General features: G+C 45.9%; 2 protein-coding genes across 2 annotated transcripts in view; one reads left to right on the forward strand and one right to left on the reverse strand.

The window, feature by feature from the left end:
- Positions 1-21894, reverse strand: part of KRIT1 (KRIT1 ankyrin repeat containing) — a 352560-nt gene that overhangs the window by 283096 nt on the left and 47570 nt on the right. The window lies entirely within an intron of this gene.
- Positions 1-21894, forward strand: part of ANKIB1 (ankyrin repeat and IBR domain containing 1) — a 218212-nt gene that overhangs the window by 86496 nt on the left and 109822 nt on the right. Inside the window, exon 5 of the mRNA XM_082257819.1 lies at positions 20735-20943. Within this exon, the coding sequence (XP_082113945.1) occupies positions 20735-20943 (209 nt within the window). The remainder of the gene's footprint in view (positions 1-20734; positions 20944-21894) is intronic.

Below are 21894 nucleotides of genomic sequence, written 5' to 3' on the forward strand. Positions count from 1 at the left end.
AAAAGAAGAAAAAGAAAAGCACTTGGTATTTAGTACTCGCCTTCAATCTGGCACCTGTCGCCCACAATCATCATTTTCATCACAAATTTTTTTTACTCTGAAAGACTGAGGACATCCGGTAAGTGCTGGGTATCGCAGGTCCTCAATTCTGTGACTGTAGCTCATAATCCCTTGCAGGGCGGCAACTCATTGATTGTGGGTAGGCGAGGGGTGTACTGCGACCCTTCCTTGCCAACCGCCAGAACTTAGACAAGAGGAGCGGTGGGGGTGCCATTTACTGGTACTGATCCCCTTTCCTTCTTTAGCTGCGGCCTTTCCACTTTTTCCTTTCCATCCAGCATTCACTGGCTGCAGGAGGAAAGTAGGATCAGTAGTGGTAAATCCTGCCCCTCCTGTCTCTGTTCCTCCTCTTTCGGCTACCTGGCTCCCCGTGTGTTCCCCATGTCCCTTCTCCTCTGCCTGCAGCGCTGCAGGCTTCCCTCCTCTCCTCTCCTGCCAGCTGCTGCTGTGGACGGAGAGTGAGGAAAGGGCCTGTAAATATGTCCTCCATCCCTTTTTCTGTCTCAAAAGTGAGACACCAGATGTCTTTTTAGACCCCTGATATTTCACCATATCCCCACAACGTGGATTCTAAAAATAAATTGTGAAAAAATGATAAAATAATGTAAAAAATAAAATAACAGAAAAAAAACTCCTGACTGACGCCGTCCACTGCCCTACTGACAGCAACCTCTGCCCTATTGACCGACACTGTCCACTTTTAAGGTAGTTTAAGACCCCGTTCACACTGGAGCGATCCGACTTGCCGGGGCGACCTCACAAGTCGCGGCGCGCAGCTCGCACCGCGACCTCGGAGCGGCCGGCACGGACTTCATAACATTGAAGTCAAGGCAGGTCGCTCCAGGTCGCCCCAAAGAAGCTCCGGACCCTTTTTCTAAGTCGGTGCGACTTGTGTCGCTCCTATTAGAACGGGTCCACAGCTTCTCTATGGCAGGCGACTGGGTCGCCTGACAGGTCGCCCCAGTGTGAACGGGGTCTTAAAGTTATTGTAAAGTCTTGTTTTTCTTTTTCAATAAAAATAACAAACATGTCATACTTACCTCCGCTGTGCAATTAGTTTTGCACAGAGCAGCCAAGATCCTCCCTCTTCCACTCTTCTGGCCCCTCCCTCCATGTGCCCCTACAGCAAGCAACTTGCTATGGGGGCACTCGGTCTGAGTCACAGCTCTGTGTATTCTTTCAGACACGGATCTGTGGTTTGGCCCCACCCCCTCTTTCCTCATTGGCTAACTGACTTTGATTGACAGCAGCGGGAGTCAATTGCGCTGCTGCTGTGTCTTAGCCAATGGGGAGGGGAGTCCTGGACAGCAGAGACAGTCATGCACATCGCTGAATCGAGAGGGGGGCTCAGGTAAGCATTAGGGGAGCTGAGGGGGGCTGCTGCACACAGAAGGTTTTTTAACTTAATGTATAGAATGTATTAAGATAAAAAGCCTGCTGACTTTACAACCCCTTTAAGCTGATGATTCCTTAGACCCTGTAACTTGGCCCCCTTTAGAGTCTTCATTCAACTGGCAATATAGAAGGACTACTACCTCTGTGACAGCAGCCTATCATCCCTTGTGGGGTGCTCTGGTCAGGGTTCATACGGTCCTGGAAATCCTGGAAAAGTTTTGGAATTTTTAGATGACACTTTCCAGGCCTGGAAAGGTCATGGAAAATTAGGAAACACACTAGGTTTTGGAAAAGTCATGGAATTAAATTACTATGGAGGAGCTGGGAGCTGCGGGGAGCAGATGCTTAATTATTTAATAATTATATTGCCACATACTGTATTTACATTTCGCTGTATTAGCGTCCTTCCGGGTCACTGGAGGGCGAGCCGGCCGCATGAACGTGATGATAATGCGGATGGGGGCGGTAACCGTTTCGGTTACCGCACCCCCGCGTCATCACGTTCATGCGGCCGGCCCGCCCTCCAGTGACGCTTCAGCTGCCTCATTGGTTGATAATCTCCCGGGTGTTACTGCTGCTGCTAGCCAGTCACAGTGTCTCCAGGCAAACCGCGGCCGGCCCTCCCCGTTGCCTGATTGGGTCATCTGCTCGGCTACTGCTGCTACTGGCCAGTGACTGACAGTAAGGGCAAACTGCGGACCCGGAAGGACACCTACCTGTACCAGTGCTATACGCTGAATGTAAAAATGCCCCCCCAGTGTTCTTTAGCCGCCCCCCAGTTTTCTTTAGCCCCCCCCAGTGTTCTTTAGCCCCCCTCCCCCCAGTGTTTTTTAGCCCCCCCTAGTGCTCTTAAGCCCCCCCCCCCCCGTGCTCTTCATCTCCCCACAGTGCTTTTCATCTCCCCCCCCCCCCATGCTTTCTGGCTCCCCCAGTGCTCTCCAGCTCCCTGGCTCCCCCCTCAGTGATTTCCAGTTCCCCCCAGACAGTGCTCTCCAGTCCCCCCCTCTCCCCCTGTGCTCTCCATCCCCCTGGTTTTCCATGTCCCCCCCCCCCCCGCGCCTTCCAAACCCCCTGCAATGCTTTCCAAACCCCCCCTTAATACTCTCCAGTCCCCCCCATCCTCCCTCCCCCCGTGCCCTTCAGCTCCTCCAGTGCTCTCTGCTTCCCCTGTGCTCTTCTATCATGTCTGCAGTCTCTGACCTTCTCTTGTATCATGTCCGCAGCCTCTGACTACCTCCTGTATCATGTCCGCACTACCTCCTGTATCATGTCTGCAGCCTCTGACTACCTCCTGTATCATGTCCGTAGCCTCTGACTACCTCCTGTATCATGTCCGCAGCCTCTGACCACCTCCTGTATCATGTCCACAGCCTCTGACCACCTCCTGCATCATGTCCGCAGCCTCTGACCACCTCCTGTATCATGTCCTGTCCGCAGCCTCTGACCACCTCCTGTATCATGTCCGCAGCCTCTGACCACCTCCTGTATCATGTCTGCAGTCTCTGACCACCTCCTGTATCATGTCTGCAGTCTCTGACCACCTCCTGTATCATGTCCGCAGCCTCTGACCACCTCCTGTATCATGTCCGCAGCCTCTGACCACCTCCTGTATCATGTCTGCAGTCTCTGACCACCTCCTGTATCATGTCTGCAGTCTCTGACCACCTCCTGTATCATGTCTGCAGTCTCTGACCACCTCCTGTATCATGTCCGCAGCCTCTGACCTTGTCCTGTATCATGTCCGCAGCCTCTGACCTCCTGTATCGTGTCCGCTAAATGTACAGTGTGTGTCGTAAAACGTTTGACATGTCGAACATGGGAGAGGCAGCACTGTCTAGCCACGCTAAAGGTGCAAAGCACCAATCTGCAGCTGCGTGCTTGACAGCTTCCAATCCGATCGCTGGCTTTTTCACCTGTGCGCCTGAAGTGACACCGGCTCCCAGCTGCGGCAGCGGTGCTTCCATCTCATCCACTGTAAAACAAGGGACCATTTTGAGTCACGCTGTATCCAGAAACGAAACCCTAACTGCAGAGGTACTGTACACTACAAAGATTGTCATTTATTTTAGTAAAAATATGCTGGGTGTGACATGGATTTTCTTCTTATTTAACATGTATACATAGACATTTCATGAAACATTAGGTCATGGATATTTACGTGAAGTCATGGAAAAGTCATGAAATTTTATTGGTAAAAATGTGTATGAACCCTGTCTGGTGAATAACAGGCAATTCCTTAAACCCTGCCACTTAGCCCTCTTTAGGGGCTACATTAATTTGGCAACACAGGATCCACTATTTTGTGACCATAGCTCACCAACCCTTGAGGGGGGCTCTGGTGAATACCAGGCAATTCCTTAGACCCTGCAACTCAGCCCTCTTTAGGGCCTACATTTATTTAGCAACACAGTGGCTCCACTATTTTGTGACCATAGCCCATATTCCCTTGAGGGGAGCTCTAGTGAACACCAGGCAATTCCTTAGATCCTGCAACTCAGCCCTCTTTAGGGCCTACATTCATCTGGTAACACAGAGGGTCCACTACTTTTATGACCAAAGCTCTTGATCCATTGCAGCGTGCTCTGGTCAACACCAGGCAATTCGTTAGACCCTGCACCTCGGCCCTTTTACGGGCCTATATTCACCTGCTTTTTTGACAGTAGCCCATTATCCCTTTGCAGGGTGCTCTGGTGGACACTGGACAATTCCTTAGACCCTGCACCTCAGCCCTCTTTAGAGCCTTCTTTCTCCTGGGGATACAGAGTGTCTGCTACCTCTGTGACAGCAGCTCCTCATCCGTTGGAGTGCTCTGGTGGACACTAGATGATTCTTTAGACCAGGGGTCTTTATACTTTCCTAACAAAGGTCCAGTTTACTGCCCTTCCTGCTTTAGGTGGGCCAGACTGTGGCCAGTGGGAGTAGAAACGTCCCCGGCTTCATTGTCAGTCGATATTATCCCATTATTGATTTTAGAGGGAGGAATAATGCCCCATTATTGATGTCAGTTTGAGGGATAGTGCCCCATTACTGGTGTCAGTTGGAGAAGTAGTGTCTTATCAATCTTGGGAATGGTATCTCATCAATAGTGTCAGTTGGAGAAATAAAGACTCATTGATGTTGTCAATGGAAAGAATTGTGCGTCATCATTGGTCTCGGTGAGAGAAATAATACCCTATCATTGGTGTCACTTGGAGGAGTAAAGCCCCATTGATGGTGTCAATGGTAGGATTGGTGTCCCATCATTGGTGTCAGAGAGAGGAATGGTACCCCATCATGGGTGTCTGTTGGAGGAATAGTGCACCAGGGCCCTAATAAAGGCAACCAAAGGGCCGCATCTGGCCCCCGGGCCACAGTTTGGAGCCCACTGCTTTAAACCATAGGCCTCAGCTTTCAATAGGGTCTACATTTTCCTGGTGACACGGGGTCTTCTACCTTTGTGACAGTAGTCCATTATCCTTTGCAGGATGTTCTGGTAAACACTGAGTGATTCCCTAGTCCCTGCTTCTTGGCCCTCTGTAGGGTCTTCATTTACCTGGCGATACAGAAGGTCTACTAACTCTGTGACAGTAGCCCATCATCCCTTGGAGTGCTGTGGTGGACACGTTGATTCCTTAGACCTTACACCTCATTGGGGCCTACACTCTCCTGGTGACACAGAGGGTCTACTACCTTTTTGACAGAAGCCCACTTACTGCAGAAAGCAGGAGCAATCTGACAGAGAATCTAACCCTCACCACTCTATCCAATACTGAAAAAAAGTTTTGAGTTTGGATACATATTTAATTTCATTTTGACTAGAGTATACCTTTTAAAAATAAGCAGCCACCGATGGATGTGCTTTAGGATAAACCATAACAACGAATCAGAAATTCGCTTTTCATTTTTCCACTAGCACTCTGTTATTACATAAACTAATTTGTCTTGCTTTATTGCTTCATGGAATATGATGGATAATAGTAATAAGACAGAGAGACTGCGCTTCCTGCAGACCATGATCCCTGAAGGCTGAGCTGATTATCCCAAGCTCGGTGCAATGTGCCTATATCGCAGGCTGTAGATGCTATCGCAGGGATGCAGGGACGAGTCTCACGTTGCCTTAGTGATGTTGCCATAACCCAGTAACACAGTTGGCTGCCTCTCGCCGGGCTGCTGCTGGATTGTGCAAGTCATTAGCAAAGGAATGTGTTTTGTTTCTGAAGACCTGTTCACTTAGGGATAATGACATAGACATGGATCCCTCATTGTGGATAATTGTCTGCCGCGCCAAGAGACAGGGGGAATGTAATTTGCTCCTTGGAATCGTTTCTTAAACCGGTGACATCTGTATTATCACAGTGGTCTGTATCGGTAGTGGTCAACTTGCTCGATACAGGGGTCCTCTAGTGTGGCTCCTGACCTCACCAAAGGGCCACACGTAATGCTTAGTGAATGCAATGGTAAAGAAACCCAGCAGAACCAGCACACTCATCTGGGGTGCCAAGGTTCGCCATCTCTGGTCTAGGAGGACAAGCCTGCTTCAAGAGATAAGCAGGGACTGCAGAAGATGGTCCGAGACTGCGGACATGCTATAGGGCAGGGATATGTAAACTGTGGCCCTTCAGCTGTTGCAAAACTTTAAGTCCCATCATGCCTCTGCTTCTGGGTTTCATGCTTGTGGCTGTCAGAATCTTGCTATGACTCATGGGACTTGTAGTTCTGCAACATCTGGAGGGCCGCAGTTTGCATATCCTTGCTTATTGAAGATTGGTGCAAACAATTTACCCAGTGCTTTTATTTTATTAATATTAATATTATTCAAGATTCATGTAGTGCAGTGCTTTACAAAATAAAGGGGAGACAGTAAGAATGCACCGATACCAGTTTTTTAGGCCGAATACCGATACTTTTTCTCAAGTAATTACCAATGCCAATTGCCGATTATTTTTCTGTGTCATATGACTGTTTTTTAGGGCTAACTGCACATATTTCACTTGCAAAGACATCAGTTTTCATGTGTGTTTCAGTTTTTACAGCCTATTCACATGGCTGCTGCACTGCGATTGAAAAACCGTCCTGTGCGATTTCAGTCCAGTTCAAGTGCAATTTATTTATTTTTTTTTTTTTCAAAGGTGATTTTATTGGAACAAACAAAACACAACAAAACAAAAAGATACAGTACAATATAAAAGAGGAGGAGCCCAAAAAACAAACAAGAGGCTTCATCTCCCAGCAAATGCCATGACATGTACAGTGTACAGAACTTCCAGAATGTTTCTCAGAAAGATTAACAATAACAAGTCCCGGGGGGGGGGGGGGGGGGGGGACAGCACCAAAGGTAGCATATTACCATACATATAACAACACAATCTGCGCCGATCACTGCCTAAGTAAAGACTGGGACCGAAGATGCAGTTAGGTCCGAGTCCACCCAAAAAGACCAAATTTTACGGAACTTTTTAGGACAGCCTCTGGCCTCATACGTCATTTTATACAGAGGCAAAGCTTGGTTAACCAGAGAAATCCAGAATGGAACGTCAGGGGGAGCAGAAGACTTCCAACGGGTAGCTATGGCCTTCCTAGCGTAAAAGGAGGTCAAGCGTAAAAACAATTTAGTGCGAGCATGGGCATCCTCATCATCCACGTATCCCAATAGACAACGGAGGGGGCTGCAAACATTGGACAGCTGAGAGATATTGGCAATAAAGGCCGTGACTTCCGACCAGAAGGTACGGATGGGGGGACATTCCCAAAACATATGGAAAAAGGAGCCGTCTGCGACATTGCACTTGGAACAGAGCGGAGAAGGCGTTTTACCTATTTTATGTAAAAATTGAAGAGTAAAGTATGCTCTATAAAGGAACTTTAGTTGTATAACCCTATCCCTGGAGGAAATAATGACAGGTATTTGTTCAGGAAGGACGTCTTGCCACACCTCCTCCGACAAGTCCGGAACATTCTCCCTCCACTGAGACTCAACCACAGCCAGGCGCTTGGATTTAGAATGTAAAAGCCTAGAATAGTATGTAGAGACCAGCTTCTCGTGTGAGGAGTCAGAAAGTAGATTCTCTAAAGGGGACGGCTCCAGCGAGACACCTCGGAGGCCAAATTGCGCGCCCGCCGTATATGTCTCCATTGCAAGTAATGATAGTGAGCAGTAGAGGGCAAGTTAAATGAAGATTGCATGTCCGCAAAGGACCGAAAGGTTCCGCGGACATACAAATGGGAAATAGATTTCACTCCGTAGCGAGCCCAGAAAAGACCATCGTCCCGCCCGAAAAACTCACGCAATTTTGGATTATGCCAAAGGGGGGCGTTAGGGAAATACACCCCTGGAGAGTCAGAATCATCCAGGGTTGCAGCCGCAAAAATGCGCAGGGTGACCGAAACAAGCGCAGTATTTGGCCTGCCCATGATAGATCTACGGTGTATTAGGTTCTGCAGAGATTCAAAGGAGGTAAGAATGGCCGCCTCTAAAGCTGCCGCAGCATTATTATCCTCCGAATGGAACCACCAGTGTCCACAGGCCAACTGAGAGGCAAAATAATAAAGGCGAAGATTGGGCCCTGCAAGCCCCCCCGCAGCAACCGGTAATTGTAGGGCATCTCTGGCTACGCGTGACGCCCGCCCACCCCCCCCAGATAAAGGAGGTCAGGAGTGAGTCGATGTCTTGAAAGCGACGCTTGGGGACATATATCGGAGAGTGGCTCAGGACCGCAATTTTTAATCTCCTACACTACAGTTTGCATTGGAATCACACCTGAACCCTGGCTTTGAAGTCACACTGCAAACCGGTCCGCACATATGTGAACTGTATCGGTTATCGTATCAGTTTAAGTATTGGAGCATTTGCAGGAGTACAAGTATTCTTGCAAATGCTTAATACAGTGGTGATCGAAAGTTTGGACACTCCAGGTAAAAACTTGTATTAATGTGCATAAAGAAGCCAAGGAAAGATGGAAAAATCTCCAAAAGGCATCAAATTACAGATTAGACATTCTTATAATATGTCAACAAAAGTTAGATTTTATTTCCATCATTTACACTTTCAAAATAACAGAAAACAAAACAATGGCATCTGCAAAAGTTTGGGCACCCTGCAGAGTTAATATCTTGTACTGCCCCCTTTGGCAAATATCACAGCTTGTAAACGCTTTTTGTAGCCAGCCAAGAGTCTTTCAATTCTTGTTTGAGGTATCTTTGCCCATTCTTCCTTACAAAAGTCTTCCAGTTCTTTGAGATTTCTGGGCTGTCTGTCACGCACTGCTCTTTTAAGGTCTATCCATAGATTTTCAATTATTTTGAGGTCAGGAGATTGTGAAGGCCATGGCAAAACCTTCAGTTTACGCCTCTTGATGTAATCCCCCATGGATGTCGAGGTGTGTTTAGGAACATTATCCATTTGTAGAAGCCATCCTCTCTTTAACTTCAGCTTTTTCACAGATGGCATCAAGTTACCATCCAAAATTTGCTGAAATTTTATTGAATCCATTTTTCCTTCTACTCGTGAGATGTTCCCTGTGCCACTGGCTGCAATACAACCCCAAAGCATGATTGATCCACCCCCATGCTTAACAGTTGGACAGAGGTTCTTTTCATTAAATTCTGTGCCCCTTCTTCTACAAACGTACCTTTGCTCATTCCGGCCAAAAAGTTCAATTTTAACCTCATCGGTCCACAGAACTTGTTTCCAAAATGCATCAGGCTTGTCTATATGTTAATTTGCAAAGTTTGAACGCTGATTTTTGTGGTGAGGACGTAGAAGAGGTTTTCTTCTGATGACTCTTCCATGAAGACCATATTTGTACAAGTATCTCTTTATAGTGGAATAGTGTACCACAACTCCAGTGTCTGCCAGATCTTTCTGGAGGGATCGTGCAGTCAAACGTGGCTTTTGAATTGTTTTTCTCACAATCATGCGAGCTGTTCTGTCTGATATTTTTCTTGGTCTTCCAGATCTTGCTTTAACTTACACTGTTCCTGATGACTGCCATTTCTTAATTACATTCCGAACAGAGGATATTGACATCTGAAAACGCTTCGCTATCTTCTTATAGCCTTCTCTAGCTTTGTGAGCGTCAACTATTTTCAGTTTTCTAGACAACTGCTTAGAAGATCCCATGGTGCTGATTGTTGGGGCAAGGTCAGATGAGTCTGGGCATTTAAAACCTCTGAGATTGACATCACCTGGTCTTCCCAGACGATGATTGAGAACAATCCACGACACTGGCAGGTCTTAGCCTTGCAAAGGGGGCAGTGCATGCTATAAATTCTGCAGGGTGCCCAAACTTTTGCAGACGCCATTTTTTTGTTTTCTGTAATTTTGAAAGTGTAAATGATGGAAATAAAATCTAACTTTTGTTGACATATTATAAGAATGTCTAATCTGTAATTTGATGCCTTTTGGAGATTTTTCCATCTTTCTTGGCTTCTTTTTTATGCACATTAATACAAATGTTTACCTGGGGTGCCCAAACTTTCGATCACCACTGTATCGGCACCGATACTGGTATCGGTGCAGTGCTAGAAGACAGTACACTTAGGGTCCTTTTAGACTGGCTTTTTTTCCTGTCCATTTTTCATCCATTCGTGTCCATTCAGGAAGCCTAAAACGGATGTAAACTGAGAAATGGTCAGTTTCCGCATCTATTTTTGCAATAATTGTTAGGAGTCGGCACCTGCCGGCGTGACCAGTGACTTATCTCTGCTGTCAGCAGCAGAGATGAGAATCCTCCCCCTGCACTGTAGGCAGCATGAAATGCCAATATTTAAAGCTAAACAATAGTCGCCTCAGCTCCAGCGATGCGGCGTCTGAGTTCGCCTCCCAGCCGCTGACATCTTTGGGCAGGTGGGTTCTGGGTCTCAATCACTGGCCGCTGTCATTGGCCACGCAGGGATGACGTCACTCCCGCGCATGAGTGGGAGTTCAGTCAGATTCAACATTGCCCAATTTGTACAGTGAGCTGCGCGTGCGCGGCTCCACTGTACAAGGGCAGACAGGCAGGTAAGTAGCTTTAAAACAGAAGAGAAAAATCCTGCCTGCCTTCTAATTGTACTGCCTTGGCCTAAAGTTCAACTATTGACAGCTCCTGAAATACTCCAAATTCTGGGTTATGGGGAGAGTAGACACACCCTCTGCCCTATCCTCCTGTGAACAGCTCTGGGTCTTTGAGCAACCTTCAGATGGGGTAGATGGGTACTGTATGTGCAAATATACAGTGTGTGTGTGTATATATATATATATATATATATATATATATATATATATATATATATATATATATATATATTACACAAAGTATGTGCAAATACTACATTTCAGAAAGTCAGTATTTGATTATGTGCTTCTCTAGGCTCCAACTGTGCTGCCTTCTTTACACTAGAACTTTGCATGCTTTTTTGAATAAAACTCATATACACAATAAGAACAGTTATCCTATAGTCGCATTGTAAAAGGAATATGGGAAGTAAATGCCATTTTAGTTTTTCCCTGTTCAGGTTGAAATATAGATGTATTGGGCTAAATATTAAAAGAATGGAAAATAGTAGAGGTGGGTATAGCTAAATATATTTTGATTGTGTTTAAATTTTTCCACCTGGATTTCAACATGACAGCTATGGGGTTCCATGTTGGCAACAAAATTTGCTCATCAGTATGGCGACAATGATCTGCCTATAAATGGTCTAGCTGCCCTTCAGCTCAATATTTGCTTATAGCTTAATTTCAGGTGACCGTAAAAGTCAGCAATATGGCGCCTTGGGAGCCTGCAGCCTTTCATCTTCTGAATTGTTTACACCTCCTGTGTTTGATGGCCCTAACCCCCAGAAAAACAAATGCTCCCTTGCAGTGGGGTTGCCAACTTTCTGCTGGGACTAAACCCTTGTGTAGGTCTAGGGGCCAGGAAAAGCAGTTATCCTTACTAGATACCTGGCAGACCACATCCCCCCCTCCCATGCTTCAGGAGTGGACTGTTCCTCGAGTTCAATGCAGGGCTATAGATCAGTTAAGTAAAAGTGCATTTTGTGACCCCTCTAGATGTAAACAAGCATTTACCTCTCATAATGCAGAGGTAGTCCCACTGCAAAGAAGGATTTTTACACTCCCCAGTGTTCACCTTTAAAGTGTCTGAAAGTTCATTCAAGTAGTACTCCACTTTAGTACCCCCCCCCCAATTCTTTTTTTTCCTCTTACTTGTTTTCCTGGGGTCTCCTGAAAACATTTCCTCGCCTGCACAGAAAAAAAAATCCAACGTGTCCCAATGCAGTATGTTGTTTGGGTGCCAAACTATGGATCCAGTGCTGCCATCTTAGTCCTCTTCAGCTATCTGTCTCTTCCAGGTGCAGACAGCCAGCTCCGATCACACACCAGGCCTGTCCCCTAATCCACCCACTGGCTACTCTGTATGCCGATCCTGCAGCCTCCTGGGAAATGTGATGTAAGTATCCCAGGAGGTTGCAGGACCAGCGACACCTCGTTCTGGCTTAGGCCAGAATGGCAGTGGGGATAGGACCAAAAATAAAGTAAAAATAAAAAAAATCCTGCAGTCCTTCTTGGGAGTGTGGGTGTTAAAATAGAACTGACATAGGCCCCTTTCACATAGGGCAGACTCCATTTTGATCAGAGCAGAGTGGGTGAATGACAGATCTGTGTCTGCTCAGTTTATGTAGAGCGGACATAGACAGAACCCTCTGCTCTATGGGCGGCCGGGTGTAAATGGATTTCACTCTCCACTCCACTCCACTCAACCCGATAGAACACCTTTGGGATGAATTAGTGTGCAGACTGCAAGCCATGTCTTCTCCTCCAACATCAGTGCCTGACCTCACAAATGCGCTTCTGGAAGAATGGTCAAACATTCCCATAGACACTCCTAAACACTCCTAAACCTTGTGAACAGCCTTCCCAGAAAAGTTGAATCTGCAAAGTATGGGCCAACTCAATATTAAACCCTATGGACTAAGACTGGGATGCCAATAAAGGGGTTGTAAACCCTATTAATGAAATTTTACCTAAGCACATACTGTATATCATCTGTAGTGTTTACTTATCTCTCTCCAAAGTCCTGTGTCTTTCTGCTGCTCCATTCCTCTGTTATCAGCATAATAACTTTTGACAGGTTCTCCGACACAGGAGATAAAAGCAGCTGAAAATTTGTGTCAGGGAAGGAGTTCAGAGGTAGATTAGCAGAGCGTTTGTCTATTCGGACTACAGCTCTGCATGTTCCTTCGTTCCTCTGCCTATGTGGAAGGGGGGGGGGAGGTGCCTTTCCTCCAATCAGCTCTTACACAGTGTAAGCCTGGACTCTACACCTAGTGCTAGAACAGAAAGAAAGATTTGTGACATGATGTGCACTTTCCAAAGAAAGTAGAAAGGGAAAGACTGCAGATAAACAAGTAAAACTTATGTAGGGAGATTTGTTTCATCTCTGTATATCATCTGAGGCTATTCACTTCACTGGGTATAGAAGAGGGTTTACATCCATTGACCATATGTTTTCTCTGGCTGTACACCAGGTCTAACTTGTCTACTGCTCTGGAGGCTTTGCTCCTGGGCACTTCTATTTGATGGATCTGGCCTTTTGTTCCATGTATGTATGTATGTGTGTGTGTGTAATATATATATATCTTGGATCAGGGGACCCTGTCTGGGGCGCTCTTCCCTGTATATTGCATCCCCTGCTCTGATATCTAGGATTGGTTCCTTTCTCCACGGAGGTTCTTTCCTTAGTTTTATTTCTATTTTATACAGCTATTTCCTTTTTAGAATTCAAGATGTTATCCACTTTTCATAATATTGGTTGAGCAATATTACACTAAGGGTTTTCTGTATGTTTGGATCCTAAAGAAGCTCAACTGTTTTGAGCGAAACGCGTCGATCCACCAACTAGATGATATGTATCATATGAATCTACTGTAACATGTATACACTGTCTGGCATTTTTATATTTTTGTATTATTAATAAATGTATATATATTTTTTTTATTTTATTTTGTTTTGGTTTGATTTTGTTGTATGCACATTTTAAATCCCCATTTCCAGGACTACTAGACCTGGCTAATATTGTACACTTGGGGTTTACATCCACTTTAAAGTTTGTTTGTGTGTGTGTGTGTGTGTAAAGCAGTGTTTTCAACCTTTTTTCTGTCAAGGCACCCTTTAAAATTATGGATAGCCACGAGGCCCCTTCCAAAATTATGAACAGCTTCGATGCACCCTCCAAAATTATAGACAGTCTCAAGGCACCCCATTCTAAAATGTAAAGCTTTTCTTTTTTAATAATTTTATATAATGCATCAACATCCACACACGTAGGATGCCCAATGTTGGAGGCGATTTCTTCTTCCAAATCAAATACACTTCGACACACTGGTACTGACTAGTATTCCAATGTTTCTCTTCTCCCTCAGTTTTTCTCAATCACTAATGTGATCCCAGCGCTGACAGAGAGGAACCGGGGAGAAAATTTAAAAAAGAATGCCATGCAGACAACCAAAATCCATCTTCTCACCTGCTTATGTCATTGGTTGTTAGGATGCCGGCGGGTAGAAGGTTGTAATGGTGCATAATGAAAGCGTGTGGTTTTATGTAAAAGTAAGGCTTGATCTACCTGCTGGCTTGTATATGATTTTTGGGCAATTTTTAGGCATTTTGCCAAGGCACCTCTGAAGAAACTTCAAGGCGCCCCAGGGTACCTGGGCAACCTGGTTGAAAAAGGCTGGTGTAAAGGAAGGCGTCCCAATACTTTTGGTAATGTATTTTGTGCTAAAAAGCATCTTTCTCCTATTGCAGATAGTTGGCAGTTGTAGCGATGGCATACCTGCTCTCTGTATTTCCCTAAAGATAAAAAATAAAATATCTCCTATAAATTTCCCTCTGCACAAAGCTGATGGCATTGTGGTTCTCCGGGCCGTGGTTAAACATAAATATACGAGCCGGGCAGACGCGCTCATTGTAACCACCGGCTTGGTTGGCTGATAAATAGCCGCGATCTGCAGTGCTGAGAAGGTTACTCTGGGTACCGTTTATATTCCGACACCGCAGGAATCCATCTTTTCTGGAGAGAACGGCGCTCTGGTGTCTGCGATAATTTATGACTCGCCTGCAAACGTAGTTCGTCTGAAGAGAAAACTAATTAATCTCCAAAATAGAAACAATTAGGTGAGCGGTAATACCTTGGGCGTGAGATGTAGCTAATTTGCACTTTCTGTAGGGTATATTTAACTTGAAAGAATAACAACAAATCCACTCTGTACAGTGTAATGAGCAGTTTGTAAATCATTTTGGTAGGAGATTTGCACATATAATTACAGGAGAACTCCAGACACGGCACCCAATCCCGTCATGAATATGCAAAGCGATAAGCTGTTTATCTGTGTCTGCTTTGTGGTTTTTTGATGTTCTGTTTGAAAGAAAAAATAAAAATGTTCCAGGAATTGTTTGGCCTGTATCAGGAAATGAGGCCCGACTTAGTCTGCTTCCTGTTCTGCCTCTTCATAGCACTCTCTATGAAGAAATACATGAAATTCCATTTGTACTTAAAGGGGTATTAAACCCAAAACGAAAAATCTTACTAATCATTATATGTGATGGCTGCATTTGTTTTTTCTTTTTTTTGGGGGGGGCTTTTTTCTCCTCTGTTTTCCCCTGGTGACCTGGCCAATATTGGCACTTTTCCACTGCAAGTACCGGCTCGACTCTACTTGGGCCTGCTTGGCCCGGTTTGCTTTTCCACTGCTGGTACTGCATGGTACGGTGTTGGAACGGTTCGGTACGGTACGGTATGGTTTGCTTTTCCACTAAAGTAGTACTAAAGTTAATTGGGTGGGATAATAATGGGGTGGGTGGGATTCTCTGACCAATCAGTGGCTAGTAGTGACTGCATGCAAAGGATTGTGGGATATGGTACCGGGTATGGTACCTCTTAGAACCACAATCGAGGTGGTACTGGTTTTGAGAGCCGTACCGTTTGGTTCCATGCAGTGGAAAAGCGCCGCCGTACCGTACCGTTCCTACACCATACTATGCGGTACCAGCAGTGGAAAAGCACAAAAGCGAGCCGAACCGTTCGGTTCCATGCAGTGGAAAAGCGCCATAAGACACTTCCTGTATTAGAGTGCCCCCACTCTGGATGAAGGAGCACAGGGGGCACCTTTGGACAGCCACATTGTCAGTCTGGGGAGAGGGGGGTGTTTGATGTACAATCAGATTTGAACCTGAGTTCTAGGCTAAAATAGAACTAGGTCTAAACCAATTGAGCCCTCCTCTTTTTGGACATCTTTTTTTTTTTTTTTTTGCGTTTTGTACCTTTTTTGTGATTTTTCAGGTATGTCTTCTCCCTATTTGGATCGGCCCCTGTTCCTTCCCACCCGCTGTCCTCTGGGACCAGTGTGTAAGGGAAGCGTCCCTAAAGAGGAAATAAACCCTCTGCAACTTGTACCTATAGGTAAGCCTATATTAAAGCTTACCTATAGGTACTGTAAATATCTCCTAAACATGCACCGTTTAGGAGATATTTACTTTGCATGCAGCCAGTGACATCACTGGTGCATGCGCTCTGAAGGAACAGCCGCTCGTGCCGTTCCTTCAGAGCCCTGCGCCGTTACCGTCGGCTCCCGCGGGCATGCGTGGGAGTGACGTCATCGCAGCTTCAGCCAATCAGATGGCCGGATGCATGCTAGCTCATTATGTGTTTTTCTTTCAGGTGTTTTTTTTTTAAAAAAAATTTGGAGGTTTACAACCTCTTTAAGTGTCCTTATATTAAAGGTCACTGTTAATTTTTTTTTTTTTTTAAGAGGCTAGGACCCTGCACACTTAATACACTTAACATACACTTGTGATTTTCCAGGTATGTCATCTCCCTATTTGGATCAGCCTCTGTTCCTTCTCATCCGGTGTCTTCTGGGACCTGTGTGTGATGAAGGGCCATTCAAAAAAGCGCAGTGTGACTCACGCATGCGCAGTAGGAAACCGAATGTGAAGCCCCGGTTCACACTATAGCGATGACAGATATCGCATGTGATTCGGATCGCACTGCTCTGAAATCACATGCGATGTCGGTGCCATGCAAGTTCATCCGTACAGATTGTATGGCTGAATTTGCATCGGATTCGGACATGACTCACACAGGACCCTTTTTTGGGTCCGCAGCAGAATCAGATCGCATGGTTGTTCACACCTATGTAATCCGATTCATGTCCGAGCTGACCGTTCACTCTGATCTGGGGATGTCGTTAACTTTGTATTGACACCGCCAGCGATTCCCACATGGCAGTGTGAACTGCCTGCGATTTGACAGCGATGCGGGAACCCACAGTGGATTCGCAGGGTTCCCGCATTGCATATGTGTGAACCGGTACTGTTAGGCTTCGCTGCCAGTTTCCCTTAGTTGCAAACTCAAATATTTCTGTAGATACCCAACAAGTGCTTTGAAAGACTAGGCCTACATGTAGTTCAAGGCATTTCTCGTTTTCTTGTATCGGATCAGAGATGGACCGCCTTGGGATGTTACACTTCACATCTGGATCCCAATTTTTGTGAATAAGTGGCAGGTCACAACATCTTATCCCTCCCCCCCCCCCCCCAACTGACCCAACACCTCCCTCCCCCTTCCTTTTTTTTTTTTCTCTACCCATGGTAAATTTTCCCTCTGAATGGAAGCTGCACTTCCACCAACCACTTCACTTCTTGCTTCTTCCAAAAAAAAGTCCCAGCAGTCAAAATGGTTATTGGGAATCCTCAGCAGTAGGGGGTGGGGTGCAGCAGTGGGGGCAGGGCGTAAGAGATCAAGAACTTTTTCAAGATTTTTAAGAGTATCTCATATGCCCAAAGTCCAGGACTGGTTAAATAACATCTTTTCTCCACTGGGCCAATCTAATTGTGCCAATATTTGTACAATAAAATACAGACAATCAAATTCGGGGTTCTTGTAAGATGCAAAGAAAACTATTTCTGGTATTCTCTAGATCAGCCTTTCTCAACCTTTTCAACACAGGAACCCTTGAAATAAATTTCTGGTCTCTGGGAAACCCCTGCTAAAAATTAAAAATCTACAACTCCTGATACATTAGTGTGACAGTCAGTGGGAAGAATGCTCCTTACTCTTGTCATTATTGGGAAGAATTACCCCATTACAGACAGCTAAAAGGAACAATGGTGTCATTGGGAACTTATCTGAGAGGCAGAAATTGCCCATTTCTCAAGGAACCCCTAGCAACCTCAGGAGGAACCCTAGAGTTCCATGGAACCCTGGTTGAGAAACCCTGATCTAGATCGTATTTTGATATCTTAAGCATGACTTTATCTCAAGAAATGTATTTTACTTGGTAATCAAGAGATCTTGATATTTATTACAGCCTAGTAGGTTCTTGCTCTTTGTAAGATGCATAAAATTATGAGCAGCTGCCTTGAATTGATCTCCGAGCGGCACTTTGACAGGTCGGGGGTCTTATTCTTAAGAAATGAGATAATAGGAGTTTACTGAAAACACGGTTTTTGTGATTGCCTCGGAGCGCCCGTTCCCAGCTCTCTTGGAAATGAGCAGTATTATATTAATTGCCGTTATTAGGATTTCTATTTAGGCTGTCATTGAGAAATGTGTAATGATTATTAGTCAATGTTGATAAATGTTATTAATAAGGATTTGTAATGGCTGCTGGCAGCCTCTAGCCCATCTGTCTTTGGAGACTTCACATCGCTAGCAGATGGCGTTACGTGTCAAGCGCCGTGCCAAACGAAGTCAAGTCTTGTTCATTCTTGATTATTTTATTGTCATATCTTGGCAGACGACGCCGTTTAATTTACATGGCGAAAGGCTAATTATCCAGAGAGGGGGAATGGACAGAAAAACTTTATAGGGCAGGATGGATATCGAGCCGGAACATCTCTGGGAAAGTGCAGGTTTGAGAAGCAAAATGGAGTCACAGTGGTCACCCCCTTGCAAAAGGTGTCCCCCATACTTACTTTCCAACTATTTCTCCTGCTGCTCTGTTCACCCCCCAGAGCAAAGGGAATCAAAGCCATATGTAAGCTAAGTCAGTCTGGTTGGAGCTTTACACAGAGCAGAGGACCCTTTACTCTTGGCTACAGTTCTCTGGTCTGGCAATTTGCCATTCAGGTGACAGCTGCCTCCTGGGACCAACAGGACAGTCATAAGCTTCCCCATACCCGGAATCATGGGGATATTTCACTTAAGAGAGGTTCAGGATTTAGATAAAAAATTATATACACCCAGGTGGATGCAGCATTGGTCCGATGCATCTGTCCCCCGCCAACTCTGATGCCCCATACACACGTGCAGATTATCTGCAGACTTTTGTCTGCAGACTTACCAAAACCATATAATATGAGGTCAAACCTAAACACTTTCAATTTGTATGCAATCCGGCAGGCCCTTGCACTACATAGAAAAGGTAAGTCTGCAGACAAAAGTCTGCAGATAATCTGCACGTGTGTATGGGGCATAAGACTGACAACTGAGCGATCAAACACTGCAAGTTGCTCAGTTCTCTGTATTCCGTGAGTTGGGGACTGTCAGTCACTGGCTCTCTGCTCTGCTCTGTCCCAACCAACCCCCCCCCCCCCCCCGTGCCTGCATGCGTGCTGAAATGCTCAGCTGTGGAGAGGGTGGGAGCGGCTGGTTTAGGCTCTCAGTGGCGCTCTGCTCTTCCCCTCCCACGTTTACTGGAGCTCTGAGCTGTGGAGGGGGTGGTAGGGGCCGCCTCAGGCTCTCAGCGGCTCTGTGCTCTGCCCCTCCCACCCTCACAGGAGCGTTGAGCTGTGGAGGAGGCGGGAGTGGCTGGCTCAGGCTCTCTGGGAGGCTGAGCCAGCTTCCGGTCTTGGCTTTCTTGGCAAACAACAACCATGTGGTTGCAATCTTTCCCCAGCCTGGACCGGCTCTGTGATGTCAGCTGACAGCGGGCTTTAGCCCACTCTAGCCTGAAAATGGGTCACAGGAGTGCAGAACTGCTCTTCTGTGATCCATATCAGAAGTACAGCCAAAATAGCTTTGGCTATACTCCTTTAAAGTAGAAATATAAGCAAAACTTATTTTTTCATTTTGGAGGGAGGGTTATAACCCCTGTCAGATTTTTTATTTTTGCTATCTGTGTCCCTTTGGGGAGATTTCCCTTGACTTCCCATAGCCAAAACCGGAAGCAAAAGGAAATCCCTGCAAATTAAGGGAATTCCTTGGGGACCCTCAGGTCACTAGAACTAGTGTCCCCATTGGAAGGTTTCCCCTCTTTTAGCAATCTAATGTCAACCCAAAATTTGGGATTTTCTTTTACTTTCAATAATAAGTGTTCTTGAAGCGAGCGGTTCCCATTTCCTACATGCTTGTACATATCCTATGTTTGTGAGTATATTGTACGCTACCCTTCTTTGATTTCGATAAAATTTTTAGTGGTAATGCACAAGGTCGTTGCGCCCTTCTCTTATCGTTTTCTTGTGGGCAAAAAAGTCCCTGACAATTTCCAAAAAACGCATCAGGTAAAAATGCTTAGTTGTGAGCGTGACTCACAGGCAACCATGTTAAATCGAGGTGTGAACCAGGCCTCAGGTCTAGAGGGCACAAAAATTTAGTTTTACTTACCAGGTCCTTCACTCCACCGACAGCGGGTATCCTCCTTTACTCCCTTATGCTCTGTCAGTGGACTGTCCCTCTGTGTCCTCAGGTGCAATGCAAGGCTATGGGCTCTGTGTTGGTCTTGATGATGTCAAAGGCATCCAACTGCTGGAGCATAGGGGGGGAAAGACTGCAGGGAGTGGTATTGCAGCCTGGAGGGAGCCTGTGGGAGCGGAGGATTGAGTAAGAAAAACTGGAGGGAGGGGCGTGGCGACCGCCGGACGTAATGGCCGCTTAGCTCTGCAGCTCCTGTGTGTGCCCGGAGTATTTATCACATCGCCCCTGCTACACGCCTCGCTCACCCTCCGCAAATAGATCCCCTGCCGGACGACGAGGCTTGCTATAGGGTGCACTCGGCAGGGGAAAGGAGCCAGGACTGCCGGCGGAGGATTAGGGCTGCTCTGTGCAAAACAGCGCAGGTAAGTATAACCAACCTTTATAATCACTTATGGCTTTGACAAAAAAAAACAGAAGCTGATTGGTTTCTATGCAGAGCAGCACCAGTTTTTGCACTCTTCAGTTTTAGTAAATCAACCACACTGTGTGTACTCACTTCTAATATACCGAAGTTTCAAGTAAATAATTGCTGGATTATCCTTGTTCTTTACGCCCAGCAATGACCCATACGTGCCATGGATTTTAGGATGCAAATTTATCATTGTTTTTTGGTTCTGTTATAGATTGGGATCGGGAGAAGTTACTTGAAGACTGGATGACCAGTCCAGAGAGCTGTTGCCAACGATCTGGTGTTCAGATGCCAACACCGCCACCCAGCGGGTACAATGCCTGGGACACGCTGCCTTCTCCTCGCACCCCACGCACCACGCGCTCCTCCGTCACTTCACCAGATGAAATTAGCTTGTCTCCCGGAGACATTGACACTACTCTGGTATGTTTATTGCACTGATTATTATAAACTCCCTTGCTTTTTGTGTTATTTGAGATTTTGTTAGTGATCCGTCTGAACAGAGAGGCTGAATATCCTTACAGAGAGGCTGCATGTACCACTTTAATCTGCCTCCCTGCATTCCAAAATTTCCTGAGCACATTGGAGATTTGAGAGTCATTCAGAAGAACCTGGCAGGGTCTAAGGCTGGCCATTCATTATACAATTTTCTTGCATAATTTACCAAAACCATATAACATGAGGTCCAACCTAAACACTTCAAATTTTTTTTTTTACCAACACCCGCCGTATATTTTTGGGACTACTTCATAGGACTTCCCCCAGTGTCACCGCTCTCGCACCCACGGGGGCACGTGACTATCGCGGTCGCGCTGTGTTCCTGGGACACATTGCTACCCCAAGCTCGGTAAAGGGCCAATGACACGGCTCTTTACCTATGTGATCGGCTGTGTCCAATCACAGCCGGTCACATAAACATGGAAGTGCTGTTTTATTGGCTCTCCTTGCCTCACACTGACACAGGGCAGACCTGTACAGGTAATCAGTGCAGCCCCAGCAGTGCCCATCAGTGACACCAATCAGTGCCCATCATTGATGCCAGTGCTGCCTTTCAGTGCCCATCAATGCCTCCTCTACATTGCCCATAAGTACCGCCTATCAGTGCTCACCAGTGTTGCATATTAGTGCCACCTATCAGTGCTCACCAGTGTCGCTTATTAGTGCCACCTATCAGTGCCCATCAGTGCGGCATATTAGTGCCCAAAAGTGCCGCCTCATCAGTGCCCATCAGTGCCGCCTCATCTGCACACATCAGCAAAGGAGAAAAATTACTTATTACAAAATTTACTGACCGAAAGTAAGAAAAACTTTTTTTTCCAAAATTTTGGGTCTTTTATTTTTTGGCAAAAAATAAAAAACCCAGTGGCAATTAAA

Source organism: Pelophylax lessonae, assembly GCF_965119305.1.
Source record: "Pelophylax lessonae genome assembly, chromosome: 5".
In the NCBI taxonomy this organism is placed as follows: domain Eukaryota; kingdom Metazoa; phylum Chordata; class Amphibia; order Anura; family Ranidae; genus Pelophylax; species Pelophylax lessonae.